The sequence below is a fragment of the Bombina bombina genome, chromosome 1 (assembly GCF_027579735.1).
Source record: "Bombina bombina isolate aBomBom1 chromosome 1, aBomBom1.pri, whole genome shotgun sequence".
In the NCBI taxonomy this organism is placed as follows: Eukaryota; Metazoa; Chordata; class Amphibia; order Anura; family Bombinatoridae; genus Bombina; species Bombina bombina.
This window is the reverse complement of record NC_069499.1, coordinates 36,352,006-36,369,723: the sequence shown is the minus strand read 5'-3', so window position 1 is coordinate 36,369,723 and position 17,718 is coordinate 36,352,006. Positions and strand designations below refer to the sequence as shown.

The 17,718-nt window shown below is 39.3% G+C and overlaps 1 protein-coding gene across 1 annotated transcript in view; it reads left to right on the top strand.

Moving 5' to 3' along the window:
* Window positions 1–1,261: 1,261 nt before the first annotated feature.
* PCNX4 (pecanex 4) overlaps window positions 1,262–17,718 on the top strand; it is a 269,881-nt gene continuing 253,424 nt past the window's right edge. The window contains exons 1-4 of the mRNA XM_053697302.1: window positions 1,262–1,482; window positions 6,318–6,370; window positions 8,834–9,577; window positions 10,602–10,781. Of these exons, the coding sequence (XP_053553277.1) occupies window positions 8,889–9,577; window positions 10,602–10,781 (869 nt within the window). The 5' untranslated portion in view covers window positions 1,262–1,482; window positions 6,318–6,370; window positions 8,834–8,888. The remainder of the gene's footprint in view (window positions 1,483–6,317; window positions 6,371–8,833; window positions 9,578–10,601; window positions 10,782–17,718) is intronic.

Below are 17,718 nucleotides of genomic sequence, written 5' to 3'. Positions count from 1 at the left end.
TGCTGTCATAGGGTTGCCAGGTGTCCAGTATTTAACCGGACAGTCCAGTATTTTAGAAGGCTGTCCAGTAAACTCTATACAAATATACTGGACACATAAATGTCCCTTAAGTGACAGCTAAATGTAAATGGTCTCCTATGCATCTATACATTACAAATATGATCCAAAAATAAGTAACACTGTACATTTTCTTTTAAATGTGTTACTGGCAGCTATGGTGGTATTAAATCATTGCTGTGTGTGTGCGCTTTCATGGCAGTTAAGGTAGCCAAATCACTACTGCACACCTGTGTTACTGGCAACCAAGGGCATAAAATGACTGCTCGGTTGTGAAAAAAATACATGGTGTGGCATAACATAACCAGACATACCACAAGTGCCCAGTCCCCTAAAACGGTTGTCAATTATTTTTATGGAGCACAGCTGGCACCCAAATGGCTGACTACACAACATTTACTATCCTTCGCTACTCATCCCAGTTCAATTTCTACTCGGGCAAGTAAACAGGAATGGTCAAAGGTTTCGGGCTCCTAAATTTATGGCTTGGCTGCCAGATTCTGAACAAATCTGTAGAGCCTTGCTCAAAGCATTAGATGTCACAGTATGTCCATTGTGATATCTCAGCTGTGATATGGCAGCCACCATATATTGTCAACAGGGAGAATTTCTTGATGACCACCATGTAAACCACTTATTTACTTGTACAGGATATCAGTGGGCAGCATAGTTTGAAAAAAAAAAGCTTTGTTTCATGATACCATAAAGTTTAGCTCACATGTTCTACAAGGAGGTATCAATAGTCTAAAGGTGCCTTACAGAAAGGGATCCTCTTGTTTGCACCAGGAATTAATAAATTATTATTAACTGCTCAGTAGGTTTGTGAGAAATATGTCAATGTTGAAATGGGTGGTTATAGGAGGCAGCAGATTGTTCTGTGCCTAGGGCAGCCCTATACCTGAATGCTACTGTGGTTACCAATCATTCAAAACTACCTCTTTACATTGATATATTTTGTGTTGCCAATTGTTCACTTGAAAATACCTTTTTACATCACTTTCTCTGAGATATTTCTATCCAGTTCCTCGCTATACTTTGTGTCAAAAAGATATCACTGCTTTCCCTTTTCTGGACTAAATTTATTTACGTGAAAAGTTAACCTAGTTTTTTTTTTTTTTTTTTTTTTTAATTCTTAGACTGTAAATCATCTAAAGCAATCCTGTGAATAAAGCCTCACAGTGTTTGTACGTAATGGTGGAGGCCGGTTTAGTAGTAGAGAGCGCGCGCTCGCGAGCCGTGAACGGACGTTGTGCACGCGCTCCTTGAGCTCAGTGAATGGATACCGTGGCCCCGATTGAGCGCAACTCTCCCAACTCGTTATTACCGAGGGGAGGAGGAGGCGGGAAGCGATAGTCTCCGTGTAAGCGGTGTCGTGGCCTGGAGTCGCCTGGACGGGCACCAAGGCCCGCTAGATGAGGGGGGCGGGTGAGTGGAGGCCTTAAAGAAACCGTGTGCTAGAGGCAGAAAGATTAAACAAAAAGACGGTTACGAGCCCTTAATTACATTCTAATTAACCCAGTTATCATACGAGGGATACAGCGAAATGCTTTGTATATTATATAATATAATTATAAAGAACAAACAAACAAGAGGTTAAATGTGTTGCCATGGTGACTGTTCAGCGGTATGTTTGATTCCCGTTGGATTCCCAAACACAGCCTCAGTAATCAAGGGGTTAAGTGGCACTGTAAGGGTTAAGTCTATGTGTGTTATTATTATACACATGCTTTGTTTATATCACTCCTGTGTGCATCAGTGTTGAGGATTACTCTGTGCTATGGGAGATCCCTATTTACACTATTTCTCTGTATACATTATATATATATATATATATATATATATATATATATATATATATATATATATATATATATATATATAAAATATATATATAATGATGCATATACTGCAATGGAAACCCTAAGTGAAATGGTTAAATTAGCATGTGTTGTTCTGTGTAGCAGGCTGCCATGTGTACTAATGGCCAAGGGCCAGGTATATTGGAATTTGGTTGTTAGGGGGGGGCCAAGCTTGGATCATTTGCTGTCAAATTGTTATTATGCCAAAGTCCCTAAACTAAGCTGTGTGTATTCTGCTAAAGGAACCTCTCCACTACCTATGATTTGTTTTTTAAATATCTTTTTAAAGGGACTTTACAGCCACAATTGGAATCCACATTGATGCATTTTAGTTTTGAATAGAAGCATTTTTTGTAATATATATGTATTAGCAGAAATGCTTCTATTTAAAGCTATAGCTGTTTCAAAAGTGTATTTAAGTATGCATGTGCACCAGCATTTTAACCACAGCACTTGCTCAGATGCTTGTACCATCTGGCAGAGTCAGTTTTGTTCATTGCTGACATGATACAAGCCCCACTGGTGTTTTGAGCAGCTGCAGTATTTAAAATGCTGGTGCACTGATGCCCCCCTGACCCGATCCCATCATTAAAATCTCGCAATTGCGGGCACGATGGCAGGATTTCTATTTGTTTACATCGGAACGTTGTTCCGATGTAGACAAATTAACCCGGTCATCAAAGGGTTAAAGGTTGCAAAAACAACACAGTTTAACCTTTTAAAGCCGTTATGCCGTTCCATTCCGTCATAATTAGACTGGGCTTTAAAGCCGTTATGACGGAATGGAACGTCATAACTAACGGCTGTCCTGAAGCCTTCTGTGCTTCAGGGATTTAATCGCGGTCTGGAGGGCGTTCCTAGGATTGTAGGGACGCCCCCCAGATGCGATCCAATAATTGAAATCTCGCGATCGTATGCACGATCGCGTAGTTTCAATTTGTCTACATCGGAACAGTTGTTCCGATGTAGGCACTTTAACCCTGTCACGAAAGGGTTAATGTGTAGCTGATGCTTTCTGTGCAGGTGCAATGTAAACAAAGATAGGGTCTTCTGTCTAAATGTAACATTTCATTTTAACCCCTTAGCTGCAACTTGCTGGGTGTTTTCTATTATTTTATAAAATTGACCACAATACAGTGAGATATCAAGTGTTGCCACTACTGAGAGCTAGCTGAGCACATCTGCTGACCCTTTCTTCTAGACGTATTAGGGTGATATATCAACAGTGCTGCCACAACTGGGAGCTAGCTGAGCACATCATCTGACTCTTTCCTCTAGACGTATTAGGGGGATATATCAATAGTGCTGCCACTACTGAGAGCTAGCTGAGCACATCTGCTGACCCTTTCTTTTAGACGTATTAGGGTGATATATCAACAGTTCTGCTGCAACTGGGAGCTAGCTGAGCACATCATCTGACTCTTTCCTCTAGACGTATTAGGGGGATATATCAATAGTGCTGCCATTACTGAGAGCTAGCTGAGCACATCTGCTGACCCTTTCTTATAGACGTTTTAGGGTGATATATCAATAGTGCTGTCACTACTGGGAGCTAGCTGAGCACATCTGCTAACCCTTTCTTCTAGATGTATTAGGGTGATATATCAATAGTGCTGCCGCTACTGGGAGCTAGCTGAGCACATCTGCTGACCCTTTCTTCTAGACGTATTAGGGTGATATATCAACAGTGCTGTCACTACTGGGAGCTAGCTGAGCACATCTGCTGACCCTTTCTTCTAGACGTATTAGGGTGATATATCAACAGTGCTGTCACTACTGGGAGCTAGCTGAGCACATCTGATGACCCTTTCTTAGAGATGTATTAGGGTGATATATCAATAGTGCTGCCGCTACTGGGAGCTAGCTGAGCACATCTGATGACCCTTTCTTATAGACATATTTGGGTGATATATCAATAGTGCTGCCGCTACTGAGAGCTAGCTGAGCACATCTGCTGACCCTTTCTTATAGACGTATTAGGGTGATATATCAATAGTGCTGCCGCAACTGGGAGCTAGCTGAGCACATCTGCTGACCCTTTCTTCTAGACGTATTAGGGTGATATATCAATAGTGCTGTCACTACTGGGAGCTAGCTGAGCGCATCTGATGACCCTTTCTTCTAGACATATTTGGGTGATATATCAATAGTGCTGCCGCTACTGAGAGCTAGCTGAGCACATCTGCTGACCCTTTCTTCTAGACGTATTAGGGTGATATATCAATAGTGCTGTCACTACTGGGAGCTAGCTGAGCACATCTGGTGAGCTAATGAGAAGAGGTTTATTTCATGATTCAGTGATTCAGAGAGAGCATGCAATTTTAAACAATTTACTTCTATCATCTAATTTGGTTTGTTTTCATGGTATCTTTTCTTGAAAAGCAGGGACATAATCTCAGGAGCGTGCACGTGTCTGGATCACTATATGGCAGTGATTTGCAATTATATTATCCATTTACAAGAGCACTAGGTGGCAGCACTATTTCCTGCCACCTACCTGGGTATTTGTAAAGGAACAGGAAACCCAATGTATTCTCTTTCATGATTCAGATAGACAATGTGATTTGCTTCTATAATCTAAGTTGTCTTGCTCTTTAGGTATCCTTTGTATAAGAGCTGCTGATGGATGGTTGCACATATATGCCTAATGTTACAGGCTCACCTGTGTTCAGCTAGCTCCCAGTAGTGCATTGCTACTTTTTCAAGAAAAAATAACAAGAGAATGAAGCAAATTAGATAACAGAAGGAAATTGGAACGTGTTAAAACTTTTATACTCTTATCTGAATCATGAAAGAAAAAGACCAGGAAACTAAACAAATGTGATCATATAAGTAAATTAGAAACTTTTTAAAAATTGTATTCAAATGTTTATGTTTAATATCCATTTAAAGGGACAGGAAACCCCCACATTTTATTTTATGATTGGATAGAACATACAATTGTAAACAACTTTCAAATTTACTTCCATTATTAAATTTGCTTCATTCTCTTGTTATCCTTTGCTTAAGGAACATCATTGCACTACTGGCAGCAAGGTGAACACATCTAGTTAGCCAATCACACAAGACAAATGTGTGCAGGCACCAATCAGCAGCAGCTCCCACTAGTGTAGGATATGTGCTTATTCTATTTCAACAAGGGATACCAAGAGAATAAAACTACATGCTCTATCTGAATAATGCAAGTTTAATTTTGACTTTCCTATCTAAAGGGACACTAAACCCAATTTTTTCTTTAATGATTCAGATAGAGAATGAAATTTTAAGCAACTTTCTAATTTACTCCTATTATCAATTTTTCTTTGTTCTCTTGCCATCTTTTTATTTTAAAAGCAGGAATGTAAGTCTTAGCAGCCAGCCCATTTTAGGTTCAGCACCATGGATAGCGCTTGCTTATTGGAGGCTTACAATCACCCACCAATAAGCAAGCATAACCCAGGTTCTTAACCAAAAATGGTCCGGTCTCGTATGCATCACATTCCTGCTTTTTAAAATAAAGACAGCAAGAGATTGAAGAACAATTGATAATAGGAGTAAATTAGAAAGTTGCTTAAAATTGCATGCTCTATCTGAATCATGAACGAAAAAATATGGGTTTAGTGTCCCTTTAAGCAACTTTCTAATTTACTCCTATTATCAATTTTTCTTAGTTCTCTTGCTATCTTTATTTAAAAAGCAGGAATGTGATGCATAGGAGCCGGCCCATTTTTGGTTGAGAACCTGGGTTATGCTTGCTTATTGGTGGGTAAATGTCAGCCTCCAATATGCATGGCCTATCCATGGTGCTGAACCTAAAATGGGCTGGCTGCTAAGCTTTAAATTCCTGCTTTTAAAATAAAGATAGCAAGAGAACGAAGAAAAATTGATAATAGGAGTACATTTAGAAAGTTGCTTAAAAAAAATGAAAGAAAAAATTTGGGTTCAGTGTCCCTTAAAGTTTCTTACAAATTTGTCTCTGCTTTTAATCTTTGCTACAGCCAGACAGTTAATTAGTTTCTCAAATCAGTGGGACTTGTTGCAGAGGTATGCGCTGTGAGCGCTCGCTGACACACCTGTGTTCTGTCCGTGTTTGTTGCTAAGGGTTCCGTTTACAGTCGCTAAGAAGCTGTAAGGGTGCAGCCATAAAGGGTTTAAAGCTCACGGATAAACATTTGGTAGTTAAATGCTTTTTAACAGTGAAAGAGCTGAGAAAAATAAAAGGACAATTTTTTTTTTGCACGAACTGTATTGAGCTGATAAAAATAATCATAAGGTAAGATTTTATTATTAGAATTAGCTGCTGGCATAACAAAGAAGGTTCCCAGTATATGAGTATTTTCTTCCTCCTTTAAGCTTTGTAAATGGCTGTATTTTTGGTTAGTAAAGAATTTGTTGATGAAATAATCCTATTTCTTTTGGCAGAAAATCCAGAATTTGTAATGAAAAACAGAGAGGAAAATCCTTTCCTGTGGCTGGTAATATTATTTCCTTTTCTACGTGCACGCTTTCTTTTCTGATCCTCGCTAATTTTCTATTAGACTTTATGCACATTGTAATAGGCTAGTTCTTTTAACCCAGTGGTTGCCAGAGAGTGCAGTATATTGCAAAGTGTTGCAACTAAAGGGTTCAGTCTAGAAGTGTGTTTATTTTTTTGTTTTTTAAATAGAAGTTTCTATTTTGAGCACTCAAATTTTTAATATATAAATTTTTTTGAATGTAAAACATTATAGGCATTAAATAAAAACATGTATCAGGCAAATTAAAGGACAGTATTTAAAGAAGTGAAAAGGATTTTTGCATAACAAATAGTTAAACCCATTTAAAGGGACAGTCTACACCAGAATGTTTTAGATAGATAATCCCTTTATTACCCATTCCCCAGTTTTGCATAACCAACACAGTTATATTTATATACTTTTTATGTCTGTAATTACCTTGTATGTAAGCCTCTGCAGACTGCCCCCTTATTTCAGTTCTTTTGATAGACTTGCATTTTAGCCAATTAGTACTGACTCCTAGGCAACTCCATGGGCGTGAGCACAATGCTATCTATATGGCACACATGAACTAACATCCTCTAGTGGTGAAAACATGCATTCAGATAAGAGGCGGCCTTCAAGGGCTAAGAAATTTGCATATGAGCCTCCTAGGTTTAGCTTTCAACTAAGAATACGAAGACAACAAAGCAAAATTGATGATAAAAGTAAATTGGAAAGTTGTTTAAAATTACATGCCCTATCTGAATCATGAAAGTTTATTTTTGACTAGACTGTCCCTTTAACTAATTTTGAAACTAAAAGGCTCATCATATTTAGGCACAGCTTTCTCACTGGCTGATAATGTTAATTGCAACAACTTTATTAGTGACCAGTGACATGCTCCACAGACATACAACAAAATATTTTTTCCATACCACAAGAACATTGTATTTCAAACACAAACTGTAATACATCCTTAAACACATGCAAACACAAACTGTAATACATCCTTAAACGCATGCAAACACAAACTGTAATACATCCTTAAACGCATGCAAACACAAACTGTAATACATCCTTAAACGCATGCAAACACAAACTGTAATACATCCTTAAACGCATGCAAACACAAACTGTAATACATCCTTAAACGCATGCAAACACAAACTGTAATACTTCCTTAAACGCATGCAAACACAAACTGTAATACTTCCTTAAACGCATGCAAACACAAACTGTAATACTTCCTTAAACGCATGCAAACACAAACTGTAATACATCCTTAAACGCATGCAAACACAAACTGTAATACTTCCTTAAACGCATGCAAACACAAACTGTAATACTTCCTTAAACGCATGCAAACACAAACTGTAAATACATCCTTAAACACATGCAAACACAAACTGTAAATACATCCTTAAACACATGCAAACACAAACTGTAATACATCCTTAAACGCATGCAAACACAAACTGTAATACTTCCTTAAACGCATGCAAACACAAACTGTAATACTTCCTTAAACGCATGCAAACACAAACTGTAATACTTCCTTAAACGCATGCAAACACAAACTGTAATACATCCTTAAACGCATGCAAACACAAACTGTAATACATCCTTAAACGCATGCAAACACAAACTGTAATACATCCTTAAACGCATGCAAACACAAACTGTAATACATCCTTAAACGCATGCAAACACAAACTGCATGCGTTCAAGGATGTATTACAAACACAATTAAACTTTTGTGACTGAGAGCATGGGAGTTTTAAGAGACTTTTCAGTTTACATCAGTTATCATATTTAATTTAGACTTTGGCATCCTTTTTGAAAAGCATACCTAGGTATGATGAGGAGCAGCAATGCACTTCAGTGAGCTAGTTGCTGAGGCACATTTGTCTCTTGTCATTGGCTCACCAGATGTGTTCCGCTATCTCCCAGTAGTACATTGCTGCGCCGGGTCTGACTTTAACTTTGCAGTAATAAAATGTTGTTCTAACATATTAGAACAATTTATGTTTGCATTGTTATGTCCCGTTAATATTCATGTGACCATTACCAAAAAAAAAAGGATTTTATAAATGATACTAATACTTCTTTTTTCTCATACAGTATACAGTTTTAAACATTTCAATTGACCTCTTATCAAATTTTCTCTGTTTTCTTGTTATCCTTTCGTTGAAAAGCAGGGATGTAATCCCAAGAGTGTGCACGTGTCTGCAGCAGTTTTGGAAGAATGTTATACATTAGCAAGAGCATTGTAGTGCTTCAGGCAAGTGCATGCTTACTACCTAGGAATCTCTTCAACAAAGAATAACATGAGAAGGAAGAAAGTTTAATAATAGAAGTGAATTGGGAATTTTTTTTTTTAATTGTATTCTCTATCTGAATAATAAAAGAAAAAAAAAATGTGTGTTTTATGTCTCTAAGTGTGAATATTTATTTATTTAGGTTTCATTCTACTGCATAAAAAATGAGACGGTATCCAGACTTCTGAAGGCTAAGGATGGGTCCAGATGTCCCTTTGCTGAATGATTATAAACAGGAATTCTTTTGGAAGCGCTTTCCCCAGACAGTTTTTGGAGGTCCTCGCCTCAAGTTGGGATACAGCGCACCTCCTTACATTTACGTTAATCAAGTCATCCTCTTCCTGGCGCCATGGGTGTTTGGTGGCGTGGGTACGGTGCTGTGCGAAACAAAAACACTACAAGACTATTACACTGCGGTTGTCTCAGGAGTATTGATGCTCATTGCAGCCGTTATCATTCAGATGCTAAATGTATATGCAACACGAAAGACCTCAACTGTAGAAAGACTTCAAAGCCAAAACGCCCTAACCGATGAAGATGAGTATGACTTTTCTAGCTGCATTGGTTTGGAAACTGTGAAATTCATAATTCCAGGCAAAAAGTTTATGGCCAACACTATATTTCACTCCGTCCTTGCTGGGGTGCTGTGTGGCTTGGGGACTTGGTATTTATTACCCAACAGAATCAATTCGCTTTATAGCAATATAGGAGCCACAGTTATGATTTTTGTATTTGGTTGGATAACAATTTGCATAGGGGAATATTCGTTAATTGTCAACTCTGCGACAGAGACTGCCACCTTCCAGGCCCAGGATATATACGAAATTACAGCTCTCTTGAGACCGGTCTACATATTTGCTTTTATTGCAGTTGACCTTGCACACAGGTAAACTTAATACATTGTTAATGACCCCATTGTGCAAATTATGGAACTCGTCTATTTTAAAGGGACAGAAAAGAACCCAAAGAAAGAGGCCTAATGTCAGCGCCAGAGAAGAAATGCATTACTGGGAGCTAGCTGGTGATTGGTGGATGCACATATATGCGTTGTCATTGGCTCCCTGACTGTGCCCAGCTCTGGGGCAGTAGTGCATTGCTGCTCTGGAGATTACATTAACTATGTTTAAGCTCTTTGCAGGGGCAAAATTAACTATTTAAATGTATGATGCCCCCGACAAGTTACTGGCTGCCTGGTCATAATTTGTAGTAATTATAGTATTTACGGCAACCTGGCACCCAGTTTTTGTCAAGCTTTGTGCTAAAATAAGTGGTAAACTCTGCTTACACCTAGAATTACTAAAACTTGAAGACTGTGAATTCTATACAATAAAAGTTGTCTTAAGGAGTTGTAGGTGCTTTATTAATTATTCTTTGGGAATTTTTTAGGGTCATATTTTCAGTAGTAGTAGTTTCAGTAGATTTGTCATGCTTAATTTTGCCAACTTAAGTGGCTATTAAAGTAGTTTTTAGAGATCCATAAGAAAACAAGCACTATTAACCTCTTCCCGGCATTAGGACGTTCCATGCCGTCCTAACTGCGCTGGGCTTTAGCCTGGTTAGGATGGCATGGAACATCCTAGCCGTTTTGGCTGTACTGACACCAACAGCACTTCCTGAATGGGATCGCGACCTGGAGGGCGTGCTTATGACGCTAGATCCATCATTGAAATCTCGCGATTGCATGCACCAAAGCATGATTTCAATTTGTTTACATCGAAACATTGTTCCTTGTAGACAGATTAGGCCCGTCATGAAAGGGTTAAAAAATTGTTATGCATTTCATGGAAACAGCTTTTTAAAAGCATCTAGAGTGTTGTTAATCTCATTAGTGTTAATGTCCCGTTCTTTTAATATAATTATTATTATTATCTTTATTATTATTATTAATTATTTTTTTTTTAAACATGTAGGTTCATTGTGAATGTGCCGGCCTTAGAATGCGCCAACCAAATCTTGCATGTAGTGTTCCTGTTTTTGCCTTTTCTCTGGGCCCTGGGAATTCTACCCCCTCTGGACGCTCTTGTTCTCTGGGGAATGGAGCAAATGCTGGAATTTCTTTTGGGTGGCTCACCCATGTCTAGTAATATAAGGTATAGTATGACATTTTCTACACTACCCTATATATCCTGTCTGTGCATTGCTTGATAACCCACATCTACAGCACCACAGAATATACATTACTCCAGCAAGCTTGTGAATCAATCCGCAAAAAAAGGCTTATACCTTCAAATGCATGTTTGCTGTAAATATATAGGTTTTAGCAACATCTGTTAGCAAATATATTTTTACAATGTGATTGACAACTTTCTCACATACACCAGCATTTAGTCTCCCAAACATGTATTCTATTAAAGGGGCATGATACCCAAATGTTGAAGCACATGAAAGTGATGCAGGATATCTGTAACAAGCTGACTAGAAAATATCATCTGAACATCTCTATGTAAAAAAGGAAGTTATTTACCTCAAAATTTCCTAAGTAGCCACATTCCATTGTAAAGGGACTCAATTTCCTAAGCAGCCAATCAAGATGCGAGTCCCAGGATTCACAAGGGAGCATACATCTGGCATGTGCAGCAGAGTCCTGTTGTTTTCCCTCAGTTAAAAGAAATTTACTAGGAAATCTCTCAAGATTACAGTAAAACAGTGTGACATCAGCACAAATGAAGCTGATTGGCTGTTGTTTTTCCCCCCAGCATGCAGCTACAGTAGATGAAGGATAACTGTTCACACTTAGTGTGAGCTGAAGACATTTTGAGGTAAAATATCTTCCCTTTTTTACATAGAGATGTTCAGGTGATATTTTCCTGTCAGCTTTTTACAGTTATGCTGCATCACTTTCAAGTGATTTTTACATATGGGTATTATGTCCCTTTAAGGTGGATTATCAGAGCTGCTGATTATGACAAGCAAAAAAGTTCAATAGCTGTGCGGTTTCTAAGTGGTTAAAGTGTAGATATTCTATGAGACGTAGCCAGAAAACAGGAATATATGCTTGCACTATAACACCATAAATCATTTATAATAGGCAACTAAAAGCTAAGTAGAACAGGTCAGTGCTTCTTTAAAGGTGTGTTATTCAAAAACAGTAGTATTTGTTGACACATCTGCTGATTGGCTGCTCCATTTGACTTCTGATTGGCTCTCTGTTCTACTCAGAAACTGCAATGCTTACGGCTCCCGATTGGAATTTTACCTTTGTGGTTTAACCCTTTGCATGAATTAGAGCATGTAATTATTGCTTTAAAATGCATTCTTATGACAAAACAAAGCTGTAATATTTGTCATAAAATACTTCTCAAATGTAAAGTTGCAGTTACATATATCAAAAACGTCCAAAAAAGGAGCTAATTGGAGCATTCACCCGCTATTTAGTCAACTGTAAAATGATTAGCTACAAGCATTCAAAATCTTGTCGCTTTCCTTGACTGCGTCCAAACCAGTCTGCACTTAGTCTTGAGCTGGATCCCAAATTACAACTGTTCCTTAATGGAAATTATACTTTGCTAAGTAGTAGTCTTGGTAACATTTGACAGTACATGGTGGTCTTCCATGGAATAAAAAAAATCTTCTTTAATATTATATGTCTCACTATTATTTGTCAATTTGATATGTGTATGTATTGGAGATTATATACTTTCCTTAGTGCTGATATCGTTAAATGAATACGGATTATTGTTTACTCTGATTGGTTGCTACTTCGGTAATACCATTTCCAGTTAGATTGATCTTGTATTTAAATATCAGGCATTAGTATTACATAGATTGGCAAGTAGAGTCTGAGCAGTTGGCGGTAGCGTCTTCCTTGCTACATATAAATTGCACTTTATATTTAAAGGGACAGTTAAGTCAAAATTAATTTTTCATGATTCAGATACGGCATTTCATAGAACTTAAACTGAATAGAAAAATAACATGACTGTGCTGCACATGCCAGATGCGCACTCCTTACAAGGCCGGGGCAAGCAGCCTAATTGGATGCTTAAAGGGACAGTGTACACCAATTTTCATTTAACTGCATGTAATAGACACTACTATAAAGAATAATATGCACAGATACTGATCTAAAAACCCAGTATAAAACCGTTTAAAAACTTACTTAGAAGCTCCCAGTTTAGCTCTGTTGAAAAGGTTAGCTGGACCACCCACTGCAAGTGGTTCTGTAGCACAAAAAGCAGACTCTTTACACAAACAGGAGCAAGCTGGAGTAGGTATACATCAGTTTTCTCCTAAAACTTTGGGGCTTGGTTAGGAGTCTAAAAATCAGTGCAATGTTTATAAAAAAGTAAGCAAAATTATACTAAAAGAAAATCTGTATAAGCTACATAAATGGATCCTTTACAAAACATTTATGCAAAGAAAAATCTAGTGTATAATGTCCCTTTTAAAGTCTCTTTACAGAATATTTAGGAAATGTGTGGTAAAATATCTTCCATTTTTACATAGAGATGTTTAGGTTATATTTTCTAGCCAGCTTTATACAGCTATGCTGTAGTGATTCCACATTTAGGTATCATGTGCCTTTTTAATATAACAGTTTTGGTTATGTAGGTCATGAATCTACAGGTACCTGAATATACTGTACATAAAATACAACCTTCTGTTAATTCTAAATAACATGATTCCATGAGAGAGTCACGCCTAGACCCCAAAATACAGACTATAATCATATCCTAGATAAATCATTTGAAAATCTCTTGTAGAGAATTAGAATATATCCTGTGATTGCTTGGCAGGAATATTTTTGTGTCTTTTGAAAATAGTAAATCTCTATAGTAATTCAGTACGGTGTCTCTCTCTTTCTCCTGTTAAGTGTAGTCAGTCCACGGGTCATCCATTACTTATGGGATTATATCTCCTCCCTAACAGGAAGTGCAAGAGGATCACCCAAGCAGAGCTGCTATATAGCTCCTCCCCTCTACGTCATACCCAGTCATTCTCTTGCACCTAACTAATAGATAGGACGTGTGAGAGGACTGTGGTGTGTTAAACTTAGTTTTTATTTCCTCAATCAAAAGTTTATTTTAAACGGCACCGGAGTGTGTTGTTTCTTCTCAGGCAGCATTAGAAGAAGAATCTACCTGAGTTTTGTCTATGTTCTTAGCGGTCGTAACTAAGATCCACTTGCTGTTCTCGGCCATTCTGAGGAGTGAGGTAACTTCAGAACAGGGGATAGCATGCAGGGTCCACCTGCAAGGAGGTATGTGCAGTCAATTATTTTCTAAGGAATGGAATTGACTGAGAAAATACTGCTAATACCGATGTAATGTAAGTGCAGCCTTAAATGCAGTAGTAGCGACTGGTATCAGGCTGATATGTATGTATGTATACTCTGAGGTATTTCTGGGGAATGGAATTTCACTAAGAAAATACTGTCTATATTAAAGTAATATTGAGCCTGCACTGCAGTGAAAGCGACTAGCAGCAGGCTTATTAATAACACTTCATAATTTTCATTTTTAAAACGTTTACTGGCATGTTAATCGTTTTTTCTGAGGTACTTGGTGATAAAACTTTATGGGCATGATTTTTACCACATGGCTGTCGTTTGTTTCTGAATAAAAACAGTTTACTGAGCTTCCCCACTGTTGTAATATGAGTGGGAGGGGCCTATTTTAGCGCTTTATTGCGCAGCAAAAATTTAGTCACAGTCTTCCTATTTCTTTCCTCCATGATCCAGGACGTCTCTACTGAGCCCAGGGGTCTCCAAAACTAGTTTTGAGGGAGGTAATCAGTCACAGCAGATCTGTGACAGTGTGTTTGACTGTGATAAAAAACGTTTATTATTTCAACTGTTATCCGTTTTGGGTATTAAGGGGTTAATCATCCTTTTGCTTGTGGGTGCAATTCTCTGCTAACTTTATACATTTTCTGTTAAAATTTGGTTGTTTTAACATATTTGGTTCATCGTTAATTCAAATTTGTGTCACTTTTTTATGTTTCTTAAAGGCGCAGTAGCGTTTTTTATATAGCTTGTAAATTTATTTAAAAGTTTTTTTCCAAGCTTGCTAGTGTTATTGCTAGTCTGTTTAAACATGTCTGACACAGATGAAGCTGTTCGTTCAATATGTTTAAAGGCCAATGTGGAGCCCAATAGAAATTTGTGCACTCAATGTATAGATGTTACTTTGAATAAAAGTCAAACTTTATATGTGAAAAATATGTCACCAGACAACGAGGGGGAAGTTATGCCGACTAACTCTCCTCAAGTGTCAGTACCTTCGCCTCCCGCTCAGGAGGTGCGTGATATTGTGGCGCCAAGTACATCAGGGCGGCCCATACAAATCACTTTGCAAGACATGGCTAATGTTATGACTGAAGTACTATCTAAATTGCCAGAATTTAGAGGTAAACGAGATCACTCTGGAATAAGAACAGAGTGCGCTGATAATAATAGCCATGTCTGATACTGCGTCACAATTTGCAGAACATGAGGATGGAGAGCTTCATTCTGTGGGTGACGGTTCTGATCCAAGTAAACTGGATTCAGACATTTCAAATTTTAAATTTAAGCTTGAGAACCTCCGTGTATTACTAGGGGAGGTTTTAGCGGCTCTGAATGATTGTAACACGGTTGCAATTCCAGAGAAAGTATGTAGGCTGGATAAATATTTTGCGGTACCGGCGTGTACTGACGTTTTTCCTATACCTAAAAGGCTTACAGAAATTGTTAACAAGGAGTGGGATAGACCCGGTGTACCTTTTTCACCCCCTCCTATATTTAGAAAAATTTTTCCAATAGACGCCACCACACGGGACTTATGGCAGACGGTCCCTAAGGTGGAGGGAGCAGTTTCTACTCTGGCTAAGCGCACCACTATCCCGGTGGAGGATAGCTGTGCTTTTTCAGATCCAATGGATAAAAAGTTAGAGGGTTACCTTAAGAAAATGTTTGTTCAACAAGGTTTTATATTACAACCCCTTGCATGCATTGCGCCTGTCACTGCTGCGGCGGCATTCTGGTTTGAGTCTCTGGAAGAGACCCTTAGCACAGCTCCATTGGATGAGATTATGAACAAGCTTAAAGCCCTTAAGCTAGCTAATTCATTTATTTCTGATGCCGTAGTACACTTAACCAAACTTACGGCTAAGAACTCCGGATTCGCCATTCAAGCGCGTAGAGCGCTGTGGCTTAAGTCCTGGTCAGCTGATATGACTTCTAAATCTAAATTGCTTAATATTCCTTTCAAAGGGCAGACATTATTCGGGCCCGGTTTGAAAGAAATTATCGCTGACATTACTGGAGGTAAGGGCCATGCCCTGCCTCAAGACAGGGCCAAACCAAGGGCTAAACAGTCTAATTTTCGTGCCTTTCGTAACTTCAAGGCAGGAGCAGCATCAACTTCCTCCGCTCCAAGACAGGAAGGAACTGTTGCTCGCTACAGACAGGGCTGGAAACCTAACCAGTCCTGGAACAAGGGCAAGCAGGCCAGAAAACCTGCTGCTGCCCCTAAGACAGCATGAAGTGAGGGCCCCTGATCCGGAAACGGATCTAGTGGGGGGCAGACTTTCTCTCTTCGCCCAGGCGTGGGCAAGAGATGTCCAGGATCCCTGGGCGTTGGAGATCATATCTCAGGGATATCTTCTGGACTTCAAAGCTTCTCCTCCACAAGGGAAATTTCATCTTTCAAGGTTATCAGCAAACCAGATAAAGAAAGAGGCGTTTCTACGCTGTGTACAAGACCTCTTACTAATGGGAGTGATCCACTCAGTTCCGCGGTCAGAACACGGACAAGGATTCTATTCAAATCTGTTTGTGGTTCCCAAAAAAGAGGGAACCTTCAGACCAATCTTGGACTTAAAGATCCTAAACAAATTCCTAAGAGTTCCATCGTTCAAAATGGAAACTATTGGAACCATCTTACCCATGATCCAAGAGGGTCAGTACATGACCACTGTGGACTTAAAGGATGCCTACCTTCACATACCGATTCACAAGGATCATTACCGGTATCTAAGATTTGCCTTCCTAAACAGGCATTACCAGTTTGTAGCTCTTCCCTTCGGGTTGGCTACGGCTCCAAGAATCTTTACAAAGGTTCTGGGCTCTCTTCTGGCGGTACTAAGACCACGAGGCATAGCGGTAGCTCCGTACCTAGACGACATTCTGATACAAGCGTCAAGTTTCCAAACTGCCAAGTCTCATACAGAGTTAGTTCTGGCATTTCTAAGGTCGCATGGGTGGAAGGTGAACGTAGAAAAGAGTTCTCTATTGCCACTCACAAGAGTTCCCTTCTTAGGGACTCTTATAGATTCTGTAGAAATGAAAATTTACCTGACGGAGGACAGGTTATCAAAACTTCTAAATGCTTGCCGTGTCCTTCATTCCATTCAACACCCGTCAGTGGCTCAGTGCATGGAGGTAATCGGCTTAATGGTAGCGGCAATGGACATAGTACCTTTTGCGCGCCTGCATCTCAGACCGCTGCAATTGTGCATGCTAAGTCAGTGGAATGGGGATTACTCAGATTTGTCCCCTCTGCTAAATCTGGATCAAGAGACCAGAGATTCTCTTCTATGGTGGCTTTCTCGGCCACATCTGTCCAAGGGGATGCTGGAATTCCCTGAAGGCTAAGGGATCATGGACTCAGGAGGAGAGACTCCTTCCAATAAACATTCTGGAATTAAGAGCAATTTTCAATGCTCTTCTGGCTTGGCCTCAGTTAGCAACTCTGAGGTTCATCAGGTTTCAGTCGGACAACATCACGACTGTGGCTTACATCAACCATCAAGGAGGAACAAGGAGTTCCCTAGCGATGATGGAAGTCTCAAAGATAATTCGCTGGGCAGAGTCTCACTCTTGCCACCTGTCACATCCCAGGCGTGGAGAACTGGGAGGCGGATTTTCTAAGTCGCCAGACCTTTCATCCGGGGGAGTGGGAACTTCATCCGGAGGTGTTTGCCCAACTGCTTCATCATTGGGGCAAACCAGATCTGGATCTCATGGCGTCTCGCCAGAACGCCAAGCTTCCTTGTTACGGATCCAGGTCCAGGGACCCGGGAGCGGTACTGATAGATGCTCTGACA